This window comes from Miscanthus floridulus, chromosome 2, assembly GCF_019320115.1.
Source record: "Miscanthus floridulus cultivar M001 chromosome 2, ASM1932011v1, whole genome shotgun sequence".
Classification (NCBI taxonomy): Eukaryota; Viridiplantae; Streptophyta; class Magnoliopsida; order Poales; family Poaceae; genus Miscanthus; species Miscanthus floridulus.
The window spans coordinates 28,334,074-28,350,467 of NC_089581.1; the positions used below are offsets into that span (position 1 = coordinate 28,334,074).

Genomic DNA, 16,394 nt, shown 5'->3' on the forward strand with positions numbered 1-16,394 from the left:
GGCTGGGCAGCCTGGGCGTCGTCGAGGGGCAGCGCGCCGGAGTTGAAGGTTGTGCCACCTTCAGCAGAGAAGGCGGTAGGGAGGAGGGGATGGGCGGGGCCGTCGGAGGCGACGACCACGGGTGGAGGTTGGGGCACCGGTTGTGTTTGCCTGTGTATTGTACCACAGCGGAAGAAATGTGGTTGGCTGCATCTTGTTTTATTTTTCTATATGCTTCGTGGGCTGGGAGTCGACTCCTATGTTTCGTTGACGTGGCTGTCTCTTCCTTGCATGCAAATTGATGCACCACTAGGGGTTCCCTAAGATAAGCCAAGGTGTATTATTGTATTTGTTCTTAACATAATTACTCTCAAGTTCCTACTATAACAACCACTTGATTTGCTTTGTTGCACGAGTAGTCACGGTCCGTGACTCTCTGGGGGTGTTTGGATTCCAGCCACGGCTTGCCTCGTCATAGTTGTAGCACGCCGCAGTTCAGACAAAGGCAGCCACAAAGACACCAGACACATTTGTCGCCGCATAGTGTGGGTGGCGAAGGATTTCGGCGTCTAGGTTGCGGCAACTCGCTGCAACCAAGTTGGGGCACAGAGTGGACCAGAACCAAGCATCCCCTTTTATCTCACGCTCGTCCCCCACTACCTTTAGCACGTAGGGGGCTGGGCGGCTGGCTGATCTGAGTTCTGAGGTGGGCTCCGAATCGGCTGGCCCGCGAAAAGGAGAGGCCGCCACCCACCCACCACGGCCATGGACCATGGTTGCTGCTTGCTCTCTACCTGGGCCTCTTCCGACGAACGAACGGATCGGAGGTAGTAGCGCACGAATTGCTTCAGCCGCAAGCAGCTAGCTTTCTGAATCGGATCATCTTCTTGTGTCCATGAGCCATGCATGATGCATCCATCGCCGGCCATTCCATTCGGGATCTTTTTCAGTGCTGGATCGGATCATCTTGGCTTAAGGCGGCGGCACCACATGTCCACATGATCTGATAGTGGGAGCAAAAGCTCGGTCGCTGTCACACAGGCCGGGCTGCTGTGTGTCCTGACGCAAGACCAGACGTTTTTGTACCTGCTTTTTCTGTTTGGTTCCATGGACGGCGCTTTCGTTCCTGCCAGTGCCAGGATAAGAAATGGAAGTGCACCTGCGGCACAGCTAGATTTCTTCTTCTTTTTTTCTTTATATCTTTTTTGTTTACTACTCCCTCGGTCCTCAAAAGGACGCACATCAAATCAAAATTTGAGTTTAACCAGGTTAAAATTAAAAAGAAAAGAAAGAGCCAACAAATTCATCATAGGATATTGTTTCATAGTATATCTATTTGTGTCATAAATATTATTTTTTTTTTCTGTAATTCTGGTCAAAGTTTAAATAGTTCCACCAAGAACAAATCGATAATTGTACCATTTTCAGGATGAAAGTAGTATATATTTGCACTTTGCGCACCTTAGTCACCAATAATTGGGCACTAACATATTGGCTTTTGAACAAAAGCAGCATAACATTTTTTTTTGAAATAATGTACGCGAATTGCTTCTTTGTAAAGGGCGTATTTTCTGTTGTTTACTTTCTTCTATGTTATTTGTATTATGCATTTTTTTCAGTTAACCGATCCATTAGATTCTTGGATTAACCGTGTACTCTAAAAAAAGCATTGGAATTACAGTAATACCTCAGGGCGTCCGTCCTTCCGGAGGGGACCGACCCAACTGCCTCCGCACCTCGCGCCACGCACCTCCGCCTGTGCCTCGTGCTGTGCTCTCCGTGCTTCACGCTGCGCGTGTCCCGCCGAGACTCGCACTTCCCGCCGCGGCCACTACCGAGGTCCGTGGATTGTGCGCGACCTCTGCGCCACTCCGTAGCACCGAGCTCCGCGTCAACAAGCCTCTATTGGACGGCAGCAAGTAGATGAGCACATGTTGCAACCGTATGTTCATGCGTTTCAGATGTATGTTACATATGTTTTCATTTAGATGTTGCAAAAGTAGATCTAGTATTGCATAGGTTGTAATGGTTGTACACGTACGTTGGAAGTGTATATTTCAGCTGTTTCAAACATATGTTACAAGTATTTATCTAGATGTTATATACTCCCTCTGTCCCTTAATAATTAGATTCCTAGAGTTGTCTTAAGTCAAACTTTTTAAACTGTGACCAAATTTCTAGAAAAGAATGTTAAGATTTATGGTATCAAGTTAGTATTATTAGATTTACCATAGAAAATATATTCATAAGGTCTTGATTTTATGTTATAAATGTTGTTACCGGCATGGATTCTATGAATTGATTTATTTGACGACAGAGGAAGTATGCTGCACTGGTTATACATGTATGTTGCAAGTGTATCTTTAAAATATTTCAGCTATTTCAAACGTATGTTGCAAGTGTTTTATTTGTATGTTGCATATATTTGCAGAGACCATATAGATATATTGTCTATTTCCAGACGTATGTTGCAGCAAATGCTTCATGTTGCAAGTGTTCCATGAGCAGACGCGGGAAGTGGGCGCAGGCGGAGGTGGTCCTCGTAGGCGCAATAGTCCCCGCGTGCGGGAAGCAAAGCGGGTGCTGCGGCCCCCACGTGCATACGTAGCAGCAAGTGGGGCCGGGCCGGCAGGCACGGCAAAAGCAGTAGCAGCGTGTGGGCATGTGCGGCGGCGGCGACGACAGCAGCGTGTGGGCGGGCAGGCAGAAGCTACATGCATACGCGCGGGCGTTCGGACGCAACGCCGATTCGAAAGTCCGGGCACTAACCGTGCCCTTGGAATTACTCAATTGCATAATCCCTTTGTCCCTTATTACAAGGCATTCTTAAATTTCAAAACAAGTTAAGCAATAAGTGATGCATCATGCCCTTCGTTGGAGCATCTCCGAGGGACTCTCCGTATCCTTCCTAAATGTTAGGAATAGAGATTTTGGTAAAAAAAACTATCTTCCAACAGCTTCTCTAAATAGTCATCCAAATATAGTCATCTTTTATTCCAGATTTTTCGCTAGCTAAATATAGAAGACGAAAATGACTCTCTAGAGTGCGCATGAGATATAGAAAAACTATTGGAAAGTGAAAAATATAGAAAACGATTTTTATGTAAATAGATTTTTAAATAATGATCTAGAGAGTGAGATTTAGAAGGTCTCTTAGAGATGCTCTATATAGCTAGAATAATCCCTAACTGGCTTATTTTTCGGCCATCTTAGGCTAATATATGCCATAAAATAGCTGGTTTGAGCCAGATTTCATTGTGGGTTCTCGTGAGCCGTTATATTTTGTGGTGGATGGGTTAGCAATCCAAAATAGATTTCAGTTATGACAATTTATTTTTCGTTATCATCTTCGATAGCTACGCAATTGAAGATTATAAAAGGGTAAAAGATACTTTTGGTGATATCATTTCTTTCTTCTAAAGTACAAAAACCCATGCCTGGTTTTAGAGTTTGATACATGTGTATGTGTCTATATATTATGAAGAGGAAAATTCATCAGTGGTCCACGAAGTTGGCACAAGGTGTCACTTAGGTCTCCAAACTTTCAAAGTGATATCTGTAGGTCCCTAAAGTTGGCAGAGGGTGTCATCTAGGTCCCAAACTTTCAGAGTGATCACTGGAGGTCCCTAAAGTTGGCAGAGGGTGTCATTCAGGTCCCAAACTTTCAAAGTGATCACCGTAGGTCCCTAAACTTGGCAGAGGGTGTCATCCAGGTCCCAAATACTGTAGCGATTCGGCACATAATTTTAAAAAAAGAAATCTAAATTTTGGTAACGTAGCTACATTCTGCAGAAAATTCTAAAAATTGTATCTTTTTAATACGATCTCGCACGAAGATGATTTTTATATAAAAGTTGTAGCTCTCGACGGGATCTACAACTTTCTAGTTTTGAGTTTTTTAATTTGAGGTCGCTAATACACTCAAAAAATTAAATAAATTTTCAGCAGTATATTAATCGCGTATGAACGCTTGTCGCCTTGAAAAAAACAAATCTTCTTTATATGTCATCTGATAGAGATAATTTCTATATAAAAATTGCAGCGCTCGATGAAACCTACAACTTTCTAATTATGAGTTTTTAATTTAAGGTCGGTAAGATGCTAAAAAGGTTAAAATGCTGATTTCAGTTCATGTATAGTGGTTTTGCATTTTAAATTTTTTTGAACATCTTAAAGACTTCAAATTGAAAAACTCAAAATTAGAATGTTGTAGATCTCATCGAGCGCTACATCTTTCATATAAAAAGTATCTCCATTTGATAGCATATAAGAAAGATTTGTTTTTTTTCAAGACGACAAGCGTTCGTACACGATTAATTTACTGTTGAAAATTTATTTAATTTTTTGAGTGTATTAGCGACCTCAAATTAAAAAACTCAAAACTAGAAAGTTGTAGATCCCGTCGAGAGCTACAACTTTTATATAAAAATCATCTTCGTGCGAGATCGTATTAAAAAGATACAATTTTTAGAATTTTCTGCAGAATGTAGCTACATTACCAAAATTTAGATTTCTTTTTTTTAAAAATTCTGTGCCGAATCGCTACAGTATTTGGGACCTGGATGACACTCTCTGCCAAGTTTAGGGACCTGCGGTGATCACTTTGAAAGTTTAGGACCTGGATGACACCCTCTGCCAACTTTAGGGACCTCCGGTGATCACTTTGAAAGTTTGGGACCTAGATGACACCCTCTGCCAACTTTAGAGACCTACAGATATCACTTTGAAAGTTCGGGGACCTAAGTGACACCTTGTGCCAACTTCATGGACCGCTGATGAATTTTCCTCTATTATGAAGTTGTATTTTTTACGAAGGCACGTAATGTATGATGTAATTTCTCGGTCCACGAAAAAAATACAATCATAGTATAGTACCAAATTAAAATATCATAAGTTTGACTAATTATATATAAAAAACATCAATGATTATAATACCAAATAAGTATCTGTAAATTTATCATGAGATACATTTTCATAATATATAATTAATGTCATAAACATTCATATGTTTATCTATATATTTAATCAAAGTTTAGACTAAACTAAGAATGCGTCATTCCCAAAATAAAACTAAGAATGCGTCCAAAATTGTATTCTTTTGCGCACAAAGATAGGATAATTGTATTCTGTACATACATTTCTAGGACAAGGAAATTTACATGATTCCGACCTTTCTCGTTCCCTTTGTAGTTATTGTGCATAAAAGGAGGGCTGACATACTTAAATAAGGTCAAGTGGTATTCAAACACCAAGTATTTCCTTGACATCACATTATATCGATCAAAGAATAAAACCATCACAACCTATATTTAAAAAAAAACTGATAATACTAAATGTGGGGGTACGACTCCCGGTATCCACAAGACAAGACATGGGCCACACCATCAGAGGTGGCCTAACCCACAAGATCAAGGCGTGCACGACGCTGCTCGGCGTGCACCGTAAGCTATTGTATAGTACCAAATATGATACATTCCTTGTAACTCTACCCCTCCAGAGTATATAAGGAGAGGCATGGTCCCATACTCGACATCTTAATGCAATACATCAGAACACAGGATGTAGGTATTACGTCGTACTGACGGCCAAACCTGTCTAAATCTTGTGTCCTGGTGCTTGTATTACCATCTCGCTTCTGATTTCGCTCACCTCTACGACAAATCTACCATCGTAGAATACCCCTCGGTGGACTGTTGAGCATCTTTTATCGACAGTTGGCGCGCCAGGTAGGGGTGTGCGCTTAATCCATGGCGAGCCAGATGGACCTCAAATCAAAAGCGCGTTCTCGTCATCAATCTCATGGAGATCCATGCCGGTCCACGACGACGATTTATCGCTGGCTACACTAGCCCCGCGACAGCAGATCCGATCTCGAAACCACCTCCGAGGTCGCCTTCACCAACAACTCACCGCCCGCCAGGTGCTCGCCATCAACGCCGACCAGATAACGCCATACGTCGTCGACCAGACTTTCTGTCTACAGCTAAGTCACACTTTAATATTTTTCTAAATATTTTCTAATCTCCGTATATCGCTATGATGTTTCTCCGAGCTGTTTTCTCCACATTTGCTCTCCAAACGATTTTTCGAACCCCCGAACAGTCATGTTGATGCTCGGACGCCTCTAGAGACGACCCTATCTCCGGCTCCTCTCTACACGTGCTACAGGCTCCGCGCTCTACGTTATGAGTGGTCGGCTGCGGTTCCTTAGTCACGCCTGTTCCTCCTACACGTGCACGGGATCCGCGCTCAACGTTATGGTTAACAGGTTAGCCAGGGCTGGAAACTCAGCTATACACTAACTGTTCGGACGGTTTATATTAAATATAAATACATTTTCATACCAACTGATCGCTAAGCTACATATGCTATTTCATCGCCATAGCTGATTTTTCTCCAAAGTTCATATATTTTTACATCATATACTACCCGTTCTACATATTTGTATTACAGGATCATCGTCCAAGTGATCGGATCACCTGGTGCTCGGACTTCTCCACCAATCAACTGTCACTGACTAGTTGATCGGACTGTTCGCCTGTCGCTTCTACTCAATGCTCACTTCGCCGCCGACTAGTTGATCAGACTGTTCGTCGCTCGTGCTTCATCGTCAGCTACATCGGTTACTCCTCGGCTCTTGGATTCTTCATGCTCGAGGACTAAGTGGACACACTTCACCTCGCTCCTCGGTGTTCGGACATCGCCAGCGACGTCGGGAACTCCTCGCTCCTTGGTGCTCGGACATCGCCAGCGATGCTGGGGACTCCTCGCTCCTCGGTGCTCGAACATCACCAGCGACGCTAGGGACTCCTCCATACTCCGATATCGCCAGCAACGCCAGGGACTCCTCGCTCTTCGGTGCTCGGACATCGCCAGCGACGCCGATGACTCCTCGCTCTTCGATGCTCGGACATCGCCAACGACGCCGGGGACTTCTCGCTCCTCGATGCTCGGACATCACCAGCGACGCCGGGGACTCCTTGGTACTCGGACATCGCCAGCGACGCCGAAGACTCCTCGCTCTTCGGTGCTCGGACATCGTCAGCGACGTCGAAGACTCCTCGCTCTTCGGTGCTCGGACATCGCTAGCGACACCGGAGACTCCTCACTCCTCGGTGCTCGGACATCGCCAGCGACATCGGAGACTCCTCGCTCCTTGGTACTCGGACATCGCCAGCGACACTGGAAACTCCTCGCTCGTCGGTGCTCGGACGTCGCCAGCGACGCTTGGGACTCCTCGCTCCTCGATGCTCAGACATCGCCAGTGACTCCTCGGTGCTTTCTTGGTGGTCGAATCTTGCTATGTCTCATCAGTGTGCTATCAAGCTGCTCCATGCTGTTTGGATCAGGGTGCTGATCTTGGGTAGCATGTCTGGGGTCTTGATACGTGCATGTCGGACGATGTCGGCAAAGCTTTCAGACTTCTTTTTCTTTGACCCTGCTACAAGATTTATTCTTCATCTTCTAGTAGATTCGGGGACTAAGTGGGCACACTTCATCTTGTGGTGAATGTGCGCTTTTCTCATCTTGAGGCTACACCCGGAAACTGGTTGCCTGCTCGGCTGGTCTTCTACTTTCTGACCCTGGCATCAAGTGACTATGTCACTATCGACAGAATATGCTCGGCAGTCCACCGAGGGGCATCCCGCGATGGTAGATTTGTCGGTGGGGATGCGCGTAATCAGGAATTGGATGGTGACACAAAGCGCAGAGACAGTGATTTAGACAGGTTCAGGCCGTCTGATCGACGTAATACCCTACATCCTGTGTCTTTGGTGTATTGTATTGAATACATGATGTCGAGTAGAGGACCCCTGCCTCTCCTTATATACTCTGGAGGGGCAGGGTTACACGTAAAGTATCCTATTTGGTACTATACAATGTCTTGCGGTGCACGCTGAGTAGCGCCGTGCACGCCTTGATCTTGTGGGCCGGGCCACCTCCGACGGTGCGGCCCACGTCTTGGGGGCCATACCCCCATAGTTAGTCCCTGAGCCTGACAGTAGGTGACACAGTCACGTGGTGCCAGGGTCATAAAGTAGAAGACCAGCCGAGCAGACAGCCAGTCCCCAGGCGTAGCCTCGAGATGAGAACAAGCACATTCACCGCAAGGTAAAGTGTGCCCACTTAGTCCCCGAGCCTACTGGAAGATGAAGAATGAATCTTGTAGCAGGGTCAAAGAAATCCGAAAGCTTGCCAACGTCGTCTAACATACGCGTATCAAGACCCCAGACATGCTGCCCAAGATCAGCACCCTGATCCAAATAGCATGGAGCAGCTTGATAGCACAACGATGAGACGTAGCAAGATCCGAGCAGCAAGGGAGTCCCCAGTGTCGCTGGCGATGACCGAGCACCGAGGAGCGAGGAGTCCCCGGCATCGCTGGCGATGTCCGAGCACTGAGGAGCGAGGAGTCCCCGACGTCGCTGGCGATGACCGAGCACCAAGGAGCGAGGAGTCCCCGGCGTAGGTGGTGATGTCCGAGCATCGAGGAGTCCCCGACATCGCTGTCGATGACCGAGCACCGAGGAGCGAGGAGTCTCCAGCGTAGGCGGCGATGTCCAAGCATCGAGGAGTCCCCAACGTCGCTGGCGATGACCAAGCACCGAGGAGCGAGGAGTCCCCAGCGTCGCTGTCGATGACTGAGCACCAAGGAGCGAGGAGTCCCCGGCGTAGGCGGCGATGTCTGAGCACCGAGGAGTCCCTAACGTCGCTGGCGATGACCGAGCATCGAGGAGCGAGGAGTCCCCGACGTCACTGGCGATGACCGAGCACCGAGGAGCAAGGAGTCCCCGACATCGCTGTCGATGACCGAGCACCAAGGAGCGAGGAGTCCCCGGCGTAGGCAGCGATGTCTGAGCACCGAGGAGTCCCCGACGTTGCTGGCGATGACCGAGCACCGAGGAGCGAGGAGTCCTCGGCGTCGCTGGTAATAACTGAGCATCGAGGAGCAAGGAGTCCCTGGCGTCACTGTCGATGACCGAGCAATGAGGAGCGAGGAGTCCCCGGCGTAGCTGGCGATGACCGAGCACCGAGGAGCGAGGAGTCCCCAGTGTCACTGGCGATGACCGAGCATCGAGGAGCGAGGAGTCTCCGACGTCGCTGTCGATGATCGAGCACCGAGGAGTCCCCGACGTCGCTGATGATGACCGAGCACCGAGGAGCGAGGAGTCCCCGGTGTCGCTGGCGATGACCGAGCACCGAGGAGCGAGGAGTCTCTGACGTCGCTGTCGATGACCGAGCACCGAGGAGTCCCCGACGTCGCTGACGATGACCGAGCACCAAGGAGCGAGGAGTCCCCGGCGTTGCTGGCGATGACCGAGCATTGAGGAGCGAGGAGTCCCCAGCGTCGCTGTGGATGACCGAGCACTAAGGAGCGAGGAGTCCCCGGCATAGGCGGCGATGTCTGAGCACTGAGGAGTCCCCGACGTCGCTGGCGATGATCGAGCACCAAGGAGCGAGGAGTCCCCGGCGTCGCTAGCGATGACTGAGCACCAAGGAGCGAGGAGTCCCTAGCATCGCTGTCGATGACCGAGCACTGAGGAGCGAGGAGTCCCCAGCGTAGCTGGTGATGACCGAGCACCGAGGAGCGAGGAGTCTCCGGTGTCGCTGGTGATGACCGAGCACCGAGGAGCGAGGAGTCTCCAACGTCGCTGTCGATGACCGAGCACCGAGGAGTCCCCGGCGTCGCTGGCGATGACCGAGCACCGAGGAGCGAGGAGTCTCCGGCGTTGCTATCGATGACCGAGCACCGAGGAGCGAGGAGTCCCCGGCACAGGCGGCGAGGTCCGAGCACCGAGGAGTCCCCGGTGTAGGCGGCGATGTCCGAGCACCGAGGAGTCCTTGGCGTAGGCTATGAGGTCCGAGCACCGAGGAGTGCCCCGCGTAGGCGGCGAGGTCTGAGCACCGACGTAGCTGACGATGTCCGTGCAGTGAAGTGTGCCCACTTAGTCCTCGAGCACGAATAATCCAAGGGCCGAGGAGTAACCGGCGTAGCTAGCGATGAAGCACGAGCGGCGAACAGTCCGATCAACTGGTCGGTGACGGAGTCCATGAACCAAGCGGTCCGACCAGTTGATCGGTGGAGAAGTCCGAGCACCAGGTGGTCCGATCACCTGGACGATGATCCTGCAATACAAACATGTAGAACGGGTAGTACATGATGTAAAAATAAATAAACTCCGGAGAAAAATCAGCAATGGTGATGAAACGACGTATGCAGTTCGGCGATCAGTTGGCGTGAAAATATATTTATGTTTAATATAAACCACCCGAACAGTTAGTATGTAGCTGAGTCTCCAGCCTTAGCTAGCCCATAGTCCATAACGTCGAGCGCGGAGCCCGTGCACGTGTAGGAGGAATAGGCGTGACCAAGGAGCCGCTGCCGATCACCCATAACGCAGAGCGCGGAGCCCGTAGCACGTGTAGGGAGGAGCCGAAGACAGGGCCATCTCTGGAGGCGTCCGAGCATCAACAGGACTGTTCGGGGGTTCGGAAAATCGTTTGGAGAGCAAACATGAAGAAACACAGTTCGGAAAAACATTATGACGATATACGGAGATTGGAGAATATTTAGAAGAATATTAAAACGTGACTTAGCTTTAGACAGAGTGTCTGGTCAGCGGCGTATAGCGTTATCTGGTCGGTAACGCAGGCAGCTTGCTTGCAGCTCGGCGGCGACGAGGGATGTCGGTGAGGAATGTCGGTGAAGGCCGTCGAGCGGTGACGACGAGTCGACGGCAAGGGATGTTGGCGAAGGATGTCGGTGAGGGCTGTCGGTGAAGGCCGCCGAGGGCAGCGGCGGCGAGTCGTCGACGAGGGCAGCGGCGGCGAGTCATCGACGAGTGCAGCAGCGGCGAGTCGTCGACGAGGGCTGATGAGGGCAGCAGCGGCGAGTTGTTGGTGAAGACGACCTCGAAGGTGGCTCTGAGATCGAATCCGCTGTCGCAGGGGCTGGTGTAGCAGCGATGAATCGTCGTCGTGGACCGGCATGGATTTCTACGAGATTGACGACGAGAACGCGTTGTTGATTTGAGATCCATCTGGCTCGCCATGGATCAAGCGCACACCCCTACCTGGCGCGCCAACTGTTGACAGAATATGCTCGGCAGTCCACCGAGGGGTATCCCACGATGGTAGATTTGTCGGTGGGGATGCGCGTAATCAGGAACCGGATGGTGACACTAGGCGCAGAGATAGTGATTTAGACAGGTTCGGGCCGTCTGATCGACGTAATACCCTACGTCCTGTGTCTTTGGTGTCTTGTATTGAATACATGATGTCGAGTAGAGGACCCCTGCCTCTCCTTATATACTCTGGAGGGGCAGGGTTCCACGTAAAGTATCCTATTTGGTACTATACAATGTCTTGCGGTGCACGCCGAGAGCGCCGTGCACGCCTTGATCTTGTGGGCCGGGCCACCTCCGACGGTGTGGCCCACGTCTTGGGGGCCATACCCCCACAGTCATCTACTGTCAGGCTCGAGGACTAGCTGTGGGGTATGGCCCCCGGTATCCACAAGACAAGACATGGGCCGCATCATCGGAAATGGCCCAGCCCACAAGATCAAGGTGTGCACGACGCTGCTCGGCGTGCACCGCAAGCTATTGTATAGTAACAAATAGGATATTTTTCTTGTAACCCTACCCCTCTAGAGTATATAAGGAGAGGCAGGAGTCCATCTTAATGCAATATATCAGAACACATGATGTAGGTATCACGTCATACTGACGGCCGGACCTGTCTAAATTTTGTGTCTTACTTGTATTACCATCTCGCTCCTGATCTTGCTCACCTCTACGACAAATCTACCATCGTGGGATACCCCTCGGTGGACTGCCGATCATCTTTTGTCGTCGCTAAAGTTGTACTTCTGTTGGGAAAAAGAAAGAAAATAAAGTTTATTGTACTACTGTATATGGGACCACATAGCATTAGACTAATAAGAAAGAAAATATCAGTTCAAAATTTTAAAAGAAGAGAACATTATTACAATACTCAAATTCATACTACAGCTCTTCCCGAAAGTGCCTGCATAATCAGCCAGCCTTTTTGACTGAAAAGTGAAAACCGAGGACCCGTAGACGAAAGAAAAACCTCTCGCCTGCAGTCCAGCTTGGACCGTGGCGGGCGGCTGGCGAGCGGCGAAGCAGCAGCATATCCTCGCGGCCGCAAGAGACGCGGCCTAGAACAAAGGGAGCCGCCGGCCGAGCCGGCAAGGCGAGCGGACAGGCCTAGGCGAAGCGGGTGCAGCTGCCGGTGGTGGGTGGTGGCCGTAGCAAATAAACTATCTGTCCCCTCGCCACGCTTCGTCAACACCAGGAGCGCCCCCCACCCCCGCCCCGAGCGCCAATTCTATCCGCGTCTCCTTCCCGGAGGTAATCTTGCGCCGATTCGCGCGCTCCGCGACCGGAGGCTCCGCCGGGTCCCGTGTTCTTGCGGTGCGGGGGGTCAGGTCAACCTGGCCTCTGCTTGATTGGATTCGAGCGGTCGGCGCCTCCAGCTCGCGATCTTCCTGCCGGTTTCGTCGGCCGCTTGTGGTCAACTCGGCCGGTCGGTCTCCAGGGGCTGCCTCTTCACTTTCGTGCAGCCACCGTCGCTTTAGTTCGGTATAATACAGCCGCAACCGCAACCTCTCTTTACTTGTTGGATTGGATCCACCGGTGTCTATCTCCTGTCAGGTCACGGCCTAATTCGGGGAATTTTGTTTGGTGGTACATCTGTCCAGTCAAGTCTCGGCCAAGATTTTAGCTATCTCCTGCAGTCAAAAGGCTTTACCGATTCTTGGATTGGTTTCTTGGGGGCAAGGAGCCGGTTCTTGTTTCGTTTCTGGTGCTCCAGGATGTTCTGTAGCACACCGGTCCTCCATCTCCAGTAAAGGAGTTGTTCGTCTGTTCTTGGTTTTGGGGCTCCCGGAATCGTTCCCGGAAAGCTGCTTTCGGCCGCTGTGGCGATGGCGTCGAGCACCAGCGAGATGCCCCAGGCGAAGGAGAAGCTGAAGAGGTCCGGCAGCTTGGGAAGCAACGATACGTATGTGCGTGCCGACAAGATTGATCTTACGAGCCTCGACATCCAGCTGGAGAAGCAGCTCACCAAGACCTGGGGCAAAGCCAATCTCAAATCCCAGGGGCCAAAGGAGGAGTGGGAGATCGACCTTGCGAAGCTGGAGATCCGCCACGTGATTGCTCAGGGGACGTATGGCACAGTTTACCGGGGCACCTATGATGGACAGGACGTTGCAGGTAATTCTGCTTCTTTCAAAGTGTCCGATAATGTTGCAGACAGGCTCATTTTAGTAATAGTCTTATGCTGTCTTACGGATTCAAGGTATACTACATGATCGAAACAATGCATCTGTGTGTTGGTTGTATGATTCAAGGTATACTAGTTCCAGTAGCTTACTTCTTGAAGTTTATTCCACATGTGACCTATGGAATGGGAGCCTTAATTTTGTGGAAAGTAATACCTGGCAGCACTACTCTGTCTTAATCCAGGGTTCGTCTTGATTGTTCGTGCTTGACACAATGCTGCATTTTCTTGTTTCCAGTGTATCTACTGTGCTTTTATGCAACTGCTTCATATGCTATATCTAAATCGTCGGCTCTAAGATATGCTTGCCTTTTTTTTTCCTTTCAAAAGAAACTTTTGCTCACTGAAACCTTTGGTTTAAAATGTGCATCTGACCTTAATGGTTGGTGGTTAGTATACTGAAGAATCTGTTTCTTGAATGGAGAAATCCAATAAGATAGTAACTATGGGCTGCTCTGGTTGGACCATACTTAACCTTGTCATGCCTAGAATTTAGATATGCATGTGTGCGGTGCCTTTGCATATTTGCATACTCCCACTTGATGGCCTTGCAGCATGAATAATTTCAGGATATTCTTTCTGGACTTCCCAAAGTATGCTTGTGTTCTCATTCTTCCCTCTCCTTCTCACTTTTCACCTTTGGGCTGCAGTCCTCCTGCCCCATTCCCCCTTAGTCAATTTCTTGCCAGTCGGAGATGTTTCGATGTTGACCTCTTTTCCTTTTCCTTATGTTTTTAAGTGTCTATCCTTCTATCAATTGATCTTCAAGTCGTTTGGAGATTGATGTGCAAATAATGTTTTGCACTTAATCTTTCCAAACTTTGTAATGTTCATGCAGCCTTCTCAAGATTAGATGTGCCATTGTTGTGATTGTCAATAGTCAATAAGCTATCGCTGCCATCATTAATAGATATCCATTGTTGTGTTCATCAGCTGTAGATATGTGACCAGGACAAATGACAATGCTATTGGAAGCTCATTTGTGCTACATTTTGTCAGATTAAGATTTTATTTTTTGATCCAATTCAATTTCCTTCATCTAAAATTTATTACTTTGACTTACAAGATTGTGGTCTTTAGACCATGGAGCACCTCTCTTCCTAGTATTTCTTTATTAGCAATAAATACCGATATCATTTAGTTTGGGCTGGTGCGGCGGTGGGTCTCCTTTTTCTGTTCTTTTTTAAAAATCTTTTTTAGTCAATTCTCCAAAGTTAACATCCACATACATTCACTGTTTGAATAGGGATTCTTTTATCTTGTTGTCACAAATGACTTGTGATGCTTCATTGATCTTCTGTTGTCATGTTGACATATGTGTGCACTATATGTACACAATTCCATGGGACAGATAAGTAATATTACTGTGTGATACATGCAGTGAAGCTTTTGGATTGGGGAGAAGATGGTTTTGCCACAGAAGCTGAAACTGCTGCTTTACGAACATCATTCAAGACGGAGGTTGCTGTTTGGCATAAGCTCAGCCACCCTAATGTTACAAAGGTGAATATTTTCATGCATACCCGTGCATCTTCATGTCTGTAGCTCCGTATAGATGCTTGTTCATGTAGTAAAGCTGTTGATCCTTAGCTTACTGATTATTACCAAAATTTGCCCATGACCAGTTCATAGCTGGTATCTTCCATAAAAGATTTGTTCTTTTGTGCTATTGAGAAGTACTTAAATGCGTGGTGTTGTTTTTTCTCGCAGTTTGTGGGTGCATCTATGGGGACCACAGACCTTAAGATTCCAGCAAATAATTCCAATGGTGGTGCACGTACAAATCTTCCTGCAAGAGCATGTTGTGTCGTGGTAGAGTATCTCGCTGGAGGAACTTTGAAGCAATATTTGATAAAGAACAGTCGACGGAAGCTTGCTTACAAAGTTGTGGTTCAGCTTGCATTGGATTTGGCTAGAGGGTAAAGAACACTTAAGCTGAAATACTGCCATGCATTATTTTCTGTGAATCCACTGGTAACTGTCTGGACCTTTCCTTTGCAGATTGAGCTATCTGCACTCCAGGAAGATTGTACATCGGGATGTGAAAAGCGAAAACATGCTACTTACTCCACAGAGAAACCTTAAGATTGCTGATTTCGGTGTTGCTCGTGTTGAGGCTCAGAATCCAAAGGACATGACTGGTGCAACAGGCACACTTGGTTATATGGCTCCAGAGGTATTTACTGGACTGACCTTTTTTTCTTTTCTGTTTCATAATGTGCATTATTTTCAGTTATTCCCATGCTAAAAATAAAAATGTTCCTGTTCTTTGTATGTTCTATAACAGGTTCTTGATGGTAAGCCATACAACAGGAAGTGTGATGTTTACAGTTTTGGCATTTGTTTATGGGAAATCTATTGTTGTGACATGCCTTACCCAGACCTAAGTTTTGCTGATGTCTCATCTGCCGTTGTTCACCAGGTTTGCCCTGTGTTCCATTTACACTGCTGATGTGCAATTACTTTTTCCTTTCTCTCCCCCATGTAATGTGCAGATGACAAATATATATACATTATTTTTTTGTAATCATTCCTTCTTTCTTTCGGCAGAATTTGCGCCCAGACATTCCTCGCTGCTGCCCAAGCGCATTTGCGAATGTTATGCGGAAATGCTGGGATGCAAACCCAGATAAACGCCCTGATATGGATGAAGTGGTGCAGCTTTTAGAGGCTCTGGACACGAGCAAAGGCGGTGGCATGATACCAGATGGCCAATCATCAGGATGCTTATGCTTCACAAAGGCTCGTGGTCCATAGATTCTTTTCATGGTACTCTTTTCCCTTGGCAACATTTTCCTCATGTCAATGACTGGGCCAGGGCATGCTTCTCATTGCGCGACCCGTGCAGTCGGCGCTTACAGTTCTCCCTACTTGCCACCATTGTGTGTCAAGTGGTAGCTCTCATACGAATTTTGCTGTACCACTGTCGACAATCTTTTTATATACCACTGTGGTGCTGTAATTTTGATTCTAAAGAGATTTGGTATACGAGTTACACTCTTGAAACTGCTACCTCTTCTATGCTCATTTTGGTGCCATTGATCAGTATAAATCTTTACCCTGTGATTATTATTTCCATTTGTGCTAAGAATTGAGTACAAGAATGG

General features: G+C 48.1%; 1 protein-coding gene across 1 annotated transcript; it reads left to right on the plus strand.

The window, feature by feature from the left end:
• The first annotated feature begins 12,212 nt into the window (after positions 1-12,212).
• LOC136520571 (serine/threonine-protein kinase 54-like) lies at positions 12,213-16,332 on the plus strand. The gene is made up of 7 exons (XM_066514126.1): positions 12,213-12,587; positions 12,707-13,220; positions 14,669-14,790; positions 14,998-15,206; positions 15,289-15,463; positions 15,575-15,709; positions 15,838-16,332. The coding sequence occupies exons 2-7, from the start codon at positions 12,932-12,934 to the stop codon at positions 16,042-16,044; spliced, it is 1,137 nt and encodes a 378-aa protein (XP_066370223.1). The 5' UTR covers positions 12,213-12,587; positions 12,707-12,931; the 3' UTR covers positions 16,045-16,332.
• Positions 16,333-16,394: the final 62 nt, after the last annotated feature.

What these genes read in the sequence shown, in the direction of transcription:
- LOC136520571 (XM_066514126.1), top strand. Translation starts at nt 12,932, where the DNA reads ATGGCGTCGAGCACCAGCGAGATGCCCCAGGCGAAGGAGAAGCTGAAG. An exon ending in TTGGTTATATGGCTCCAGAG is followed by an intron (nt 15,464 to 15,574) that starts GTATTTACTGGA and finishes GTTCTATAACAG; the next exon opens with GTTCTTGATGGTAAGCCATA. An exon ending in CATCTGCCGTTGTTCACCAG is followed by an intron (nt 15,710 to 15,837) that starts GTTTGCCCTGTG and finishes TTCTTTCGGCAG; the next exon opens with AATTTGCGCCCAGACATTCC.